At 34.3% G+C, this 7,418-nt stretch overlaps 1 protein-coding gene across 1 annotated transcript in view; it reads left to right on the plus strand.

The window, feature by feature from the left end:
- Positions 1-7,172, plus strand: part of LOC109862089 — a gene marked incomplete at its 3' end in the record, with an annotated part of 11,965 nt that extends 4,793 nt beyond the window's left edge. The window contains exon 2 of the mRNA XM_020442002.1: positions 6,980-7,172. Within this exon, the coding sequence (XP_020297591.1) occupies positions 6,980-7,172 (193 nt within the window). The remainder of the gene's footprint in view (positions 1-6,979) is intronic.
- Between the last annotated feature and the right edge of the window lie 246 nt (positions 7,173-7,418).

Consider the following 7,418-nt stretch of genomic DNA (forward strand, 5'->3'; position numbering starts at 1 on the left):
TTGCCCTGTATAATATTTGCTATTTACTTTTATAATATTTCGATGTTCATATCTGTTTGTTATTTTATAATTATTGTTATTTTTTATAATTATTTTATCTTATTTTCCGTATTAACCGCACTTATGTACTATTATTGCTTGTTTTGTATGCACTTTTCTGGTGCGCTTTAGGGGACTTGTCCCAGAAGCGCTAGAATAAATAACGCTTTCTCTCTCTCTCTCTCTCTCTCCCCTCTACCTTCTACATCCAGGCAAGAACCCGCGGATGATGAATCTTCCGCTTCCTCACGATCAACCACCCTACCGCTCGATCCTAAATTCCAACACTTCCTCCGACTAGCCTCCACTTACAGAAAAGCAAATCCTGAAGGAATCCCCTTTGTAATTGACCCTTTAACAACAGATCTTTCCGACATCTTCCGCTTGATATCCACCACTCCATCCAAAAAAACTTCTCCCTATCAAATTTCCATACCTAGATAACATCCGCTTAGTCCCCGTCCACCATTTTTACTCTATATTCCCCCCTAGTTCCGCAACAATCCATGAGATTATAGAAATAGATCTAGAATGATTTCTATACCACGAATCGGTGCCTTAAACATGCACCCGACACACTTACATCTGTAAAACCCCGCCGGAGGCCCCTCACACACACTCTTGCGACACGCATACATACATATATATATATTCCATCTCTCTAGCCTCCGAGCGATGACCCTCCGCTTTATTGTAAAATTTGCGACACCACATTCATCCACACGACACACACTTAAAAATTATAACAGTAAACACCTTTAAATGAATAAATTAATATCGCACGTATTATAATCTTTTCCTTTTAATTAAGACGACCTCTCATCATTCCACATCCTCAATTGATCGCACGGTCTCGTCCTTAGTCTGTAGAGTTAAATCTCTAGACTCAAAAAGAGACCGACGAGCGGGGTCTCATAGGATAGAGTAAGATCGGCATACGCCGTTGACCTATCCGTGAGAGCACACAAACTCGCTCGACTCTGCCGCAGCGGGATCGCCAACCTGCTGTGCGGAGATAAAGAGAAACGACAGCTCTCTGTTACTCCATTATAGCCCGATCGTAACCGTGGGCCAGGACGTAACATTAACATATAATTATTTTTATCTAACGTGTGTAATTACGATTTATTAGAATCGATTGCGGGTTGTTTTGCAATGATTATTTTTATCTACTTATTCTCAAGCTATTCTACGTTTCTTCAATTTATTATTTATTTAAATTACGAGTATTTTACTAACAATGTTGCAATGCAATGTACAAAATAATGCAACAATGAATAAAATTACTTTTCTTAGTATTATTAAATATAATTTAAACTACATTTTTACAACAAGAACAAATTTTTTGTTAATGTATGCTGATTACATTGTTTAACACATTTTTGAGACTTGAATAAACAAAGTGTTTTCTAATGGAGTTTTGGTCACTGAAAACGAATCCGGCGGCGAAATTTATCACGTCAGATTTCTGAGAAAATTGAGGTTGTAACATACTGTCTATTAGCATGAGAAAGAGCATATTAGTGTGTTTCATTCACACTAGTGGGCACTATGTTACACAGTGTCGACTGTGTACGTAGCTGGAAAGCACCCATTGTTTTATATTACTAATAAATATGAGAATAATTCATTACATTTATAAAAAAATACATAAATTCATGTAATAAAGTAATATCTTATAATAAACATACTAATGTAAATGTTGCAAAATGGTTTTCTGTTTAGATTGATCTAATATTTATTTTTAGCTGTCTCTAAAAGTTTTAGACATAATAGCAATAAATGCAACATAGGCAAGCACAAAATAAAAAGTGTGCGTTTGACACTTCTATACATGCTTTTTGCTGCGAATGTAATAGTTAGACAGATTTGTCGCGTTTGTTTTGTCAATCTTGTCAGCGCGGTCGACAAGCCTGCTTACTGTTTATTGTCAATCGTGTAAACGTACTAGAAACTGTTGCATTTTTGCGTGCCAACTGGTAACTAGTTGTAACTGTAAAAGACTGTTCAATGTCTGTTAACAATCTGTTATCAACACAGGCAACAGATACAATCGCAGATAATCGCCATTTTGTTGCCTAGATGTCAAACAGATAGTCTAGTAGTCTTGCTTGCAAACAGTCTGCACGTATGCACAAACAGACCTGCTTAGCATTTGCTGGCAATCTGTCGTCAATGCGTTCCACAGATCAACCCGACTGCAGTCACCGTTTTGTCGTAAACAGATGCTGGTACGGTTTTGCGGACTGTTTGGTCACAGTATTACTAAAAGCAGATCTGCTTGCAATCGACCATCTATTTGTTGTCAATTTCACTGACATATATGGAATCGTTTTGGCCGCAATACTCTCATGTATTTTCCACCAGAGTTGTTTCTCTATGCGTTTTTTCTCTATGTGCTAAGTTTTGGTAGCACCAAAGCATGTTTTTGTATTGTAGCGTTTTTGCAGTTCCTGTTGCCAAGGTCTGCGCAGTCAGAAATTGTTTGCTGGGTATATATATTATATTAGAGATCTGTCAAAAATGTGTGTGCACGCCTATGATACTCGGTAAACAAAGTATTAATAATTTGCAAACTGAATGAAATTCGAGCAATGTATTACCATCTATTAAATTAATTTATGTTTTTCCAACAATTCTGTTGAAATTATAAGTTTTAACGACAGATCTGTCATAATTCTTTATAGTTCTACAACTTACTAATTTCGACAACTTTATGTTATAAAAGACTGTCTCTGACAGTATAAATTTAGAAAGTAGTCAACAGTAGCAAACGCTAAATGTTCATTCTTCAACATTACCATGCGTTAATAAAAACACTTCTGAGACAGAAGATAAAGCAACACAACAAAAAGAACTTTATGTTACAAGAGACATCTCTGATACGATAAATTAAGAACATGATTAGTATTAGTTGATTGTATTAGGACGTTGATTGACACAAGAAATTTTGAACATAGCCCGAGTACATTGATTGTAAATGTTCATATTATTTAATACACTACCACACGGTAACAAAAACATCTCTCGGACAAAAGTAAAGCTTTATGTTACACGAGACGTTTCAGATACAATAAATTTAGAACAAAGCTAGAACATGTTACTTGTAAATGCTTCAAAATAATTATTCTATCAAAACACGTTTAGAAAAACGCTTCTGAGCCAAAGAAAAAATAAAGCAACTTTACGTCACAAAAGACATCTCTAGTACAATATTATAGTAGAACATAGCCAGCAAATGTTGCATATCAAACTTTCATATTTATTAGTACACACGTTTTTAAAAGCACTCCTGAAAGACAAGACAAAGCAAGTTTACATCACAAAAGACGCTTTTGTAAAACTTTAAATTATAGATAGCACACTTTAACTAAAAATATTTGATAATAATTATTACTTCAGCACACGTTTACAAAAACGCCTCTGGATAGAAAGACAAAGCAACTTTACAGTCAAAACAAATGCATCTGATATTGTTTTATTTTAATATTGTATTATTTAGACAATAATCAGTGTCCGTGAGCTCACACGGTTCTCGCTTGTGGGTATATCCCCACCGCTTCGACAGAACTTATCTAGTAGAGGAGATTGGATGGAGCGGACGGACGATTCCCCTTGCCCCTCGCGTCTGTTAGCTTGTGGGTAAAGCGAATTCTTGTGAGCTGTCAATAATACTAATCTAGTACGCTACCGCTACGCTACACGCTCTTCGATTAAACAGCCTATTTCTGGCCTATTTCATATCTTCATAAGGTACCTCAAAATTTTCAAATTCGATTTTCTCGCGAATGCTTGAGTAGTGCGTCTTATTACTTTACCCTGCTATACTCCACATAGTCATCTATCGATCCTATAAATTTCGTGCAAATCGATTGGTACAACGTCGTAGTCTGCCTTTGTAAATCTAAAAATATGTATAAATATTGATAGACTACCATTGTCAAAGTCTTCTCAACAACAACTATGGCCAATTTTGGGATCTGTAGTACAAACAAAGCAAGTTTTTATCATTGGAGAATATTATGGCAGACAGAAACCTTTTAATTCACATGATTTTCTAAGAGAATTTATAGAAGAAACAAAATTATTAAATAATGGAATTTTTATTGATAATAAACACGTTCAATGTAGCATAAATTGTATAATATGTGATACTCCAGCAAAGTCATTTATACTGCAAATTAAAGGTTATACTGGTTATTTGAGTTGCACTAAATGTATTGGGTACCGCAAAAAATTCGTGTTGCTTTTTTCTAAAAATAAAACATAAAAATTTTGTACAAAAAAATTTAATCAATTTAATATATTAATCCATTTTGATCGATGATCTTTTGCCATCTTTCCGGTAACTTCATAATTCCGCTGGTGTAGAAGCCTCTTGATTTCTGAGCGAAAAACTCATCTAACTCATTTTTGACGGCCTCCAAAGAATTGAATTTTTGTCCATCAAGATAGTTCTGCAGAGACCGGAATAGATATGGTAATCTGTAGGAGCAATGTCGGGCAAATAATGGGCGAGATGAGGCATAATTTCCCAGGCAAACGTGCGCAATTTTTGCCGCGTCGCCAAATATGTGTGTGGTCTTGCGTTGTCGTGGTGAAAGACAACTCCTTTTCTGTTTGCCAATTCCGGCCGCTTATCCTTGATTGCCTGCTTCAGTTTGTTAAGTTGTGATCAATATTTCTTCGAATCAATAGTTTCTCCTTGCGGGAGCAATTCATAATACACCACGCCTTGCCAATTCCACCAAATACAGAGCATAACTTTCTGTGGGTGTAATTCTCTTTTAGCGACTGTTTGCGATGTTTCACCGGGCTTACGCCAAGACGTTTTGCGTTTAATATTGTTGTAAATAACTCATTTCTCGTCTCCAGTCACCAAACGTTTCCAAAAAGACTCCGATTTATTCCATCTCAGAAGCGATTTGCAGATCTCGATTCGATCCATTAAATTTTTCTCACTTAGTTCATGAGGCACCCAAATATCAAAATTTTTATCGCGTATTTCATCGCTTCTAGGTGGATTCTTACTTGTGTAGAGCACTGCTATTGATCCTCTCTGCGATCTCCTCTGCCGTCAAATGTCGATCATTTTCACTTAACGCTTTGATTTCGTCGTTGTCAACCTCGGATGGCCGTCCAGAGGTGCATCTTCAAGATCAAAATTTCCCGAACGGAAGCGGGCAAACCATTTCCGACATACTGATTCGCTTAAAGCATTGTCTCCGTACACAGCACATATCTCACGTTCGGCCTCCGCCTTTAACCCTTTCCGGTAGAAAAAAAGCAAAATATGCCGAAAATGCAACTTATTTCCTCCCATGTTTAAACACAAGTAGCGTAAACAAAACACGTCCAACTTTAATAATTTTTGTTTTCGAATGTCAAGCAAAGTCACACCTTTTCGAAACTAGCTGAAGTTGGCTACAATTGCCGCGCTTCATACTTTTGTCGCTAAGTAAACGACATGTCTTAGAAAAACGACACGAACTTTCCGCGGCATCCAATATAACTGAAGGTGATTTTTGCTGTAATAAAGTTTGTTTTCCCCAAGTAAATGCTCCATTGAGAACAGATCTAGATTTTAGATTAAAGACTGATGAAAATTTTCATATTGGAACATCGATTGTTGAAGAAATTCCAAATTTTGATCTTGTAAATAACATATTGTTAGATTACATGCATTTAGTATGCCTAGGAGTTATGCGACGTTTATTATATTTATGGTTATTTGGTGATAAACAATTTNGTTTAGAAAATATAAAATGTTAAAGCATATCATCAAACTTAGAAAACATATTAAAAGTAATTGTACCATGTGAGTTTGCACGAAAACCTTGATCACTGACTTATGTAAAATTGTGGAAAGCTACTGAATATTAAGAACTGCTTCTATATACAGGACTTGTAGCTTTTAAAAATGTTCTTCGTAGTGATATATATGATCATTTTGTAACATTACATGTAGCTATTAGAATATTATGTTCTAATGAAGTAGATTTATTTAATTATTNTCAAGAATTATTAAAACATTTTGTTATATCATTTTCATTAATTTATGGCAAACATAATGTACATAGTCTTGTTCACCTTGTAAAAGACGCAAAAAATTTTAGTTCACTAGATAATTTTAGTGCCTTTAAGTATGAAAATTTTTTACAAACATTGAAAAAACTGTTAAAAAAGTATGACAAACCTTTACAACAAATTGTGAGAAGATATATTGAATATGAAAAAATAAAGTAGCAGGAAATCTTACGACAGAAACAAATGAACATTTTATAGTAGACTTGAGATCTGTTCATTCATTTGGTCCACTAATACGTGGTTGCTCTAACCCACAATATAAAATAATAAAAAAAACAAATATGACTTTACGTATTGACGTAGAAGCTGATAATTGTTGTGCATTANTAGATGGAACTATTGTGTTAATAAAAAACATAGCATACAATAAAGATCTTAATGTAGAAGTAATAATAGGTCACAAATTTTTATACAAAGAAGATTTTTACAACATTCCATGTCCTTCATTCTTATTAAAAAAAAAAATATTCAGTGTACATAGTTTAAGTCAATTACAAATGTGGCCAATAGAAAATATTCAGACAAAATATGTTAAATTACCATCATTAGAAAATAAGTATGTGGTACTTCCATTATTACATTAATAAATTAAAGTTAAAAAGAACGTAATATATAATAATTAAATTTAAAAATGTACAATATATGTATATTTTATATAATAAAATAAATGATAATAAAACATTAGATAATATAATCAAATAAAAAAATACATAAAATAAATAAATGAAATAAATAAAAAAAATAAAAACTGCATATGTATATTTTATATTTTAATGCATATAAATAATAACATGTATTTATTTACATGTATTAGATATGTTTCTAAAATATATGTAATATATGTTTTTATGAGAATGCAGTTATGGAGCAATATGCTATAGTAGAGTTTTTTGATGGATTGCAAATGATACCCTTTTCTTGGATGACAGAAGATAAGAAATATGCNTACTGGCCTACTTTCACATCAAATAAAGCTGTGCAAAAATGTATCTCAAAAATAGATAATTGGCCGCTGCATGAAATAAAGAGGATTCTAGCAACTGCAAGTAAGTAATATGAAATGGAAGTCAAGAGGCACGGTAGTGCCTCGCGCCAAGTATATGCGCAAACGAAGTGCGCGCGACTGCGCGAGGTACCCTGTGCCTCTTATACGCGAAATTTAGCCGAGAGCCTTTTCGAGATTTTCCGATCTCAACAACGGCTAAACCGATCGAGTTCGTAGTAGACTCAATCGAAAGTTGAGATCGAGGCACGAAAAAAAGTATTTTGCGGTTTTTTTCCTCCGTGCCTTT

The sequence above is a fragment of the Pseudomyrmex gracilis genome, unplaced genomic scaffold (genome assembly GCF_002006095.1).
Source record: "Pseudomyrmex gracilis isolate BER0280 unplaced genomic scaffold, ASM200609v1 scaffold_1352, whole genome shotgun sequence".
In the NCBI taxonomy this organism is placed as follows: Eukaryota; Metazoa; Arthropoda; class Insecta; order Hymenoptera; family Formicidae; genus Pseudomyrmex; species Pseudomyrmex gracilis.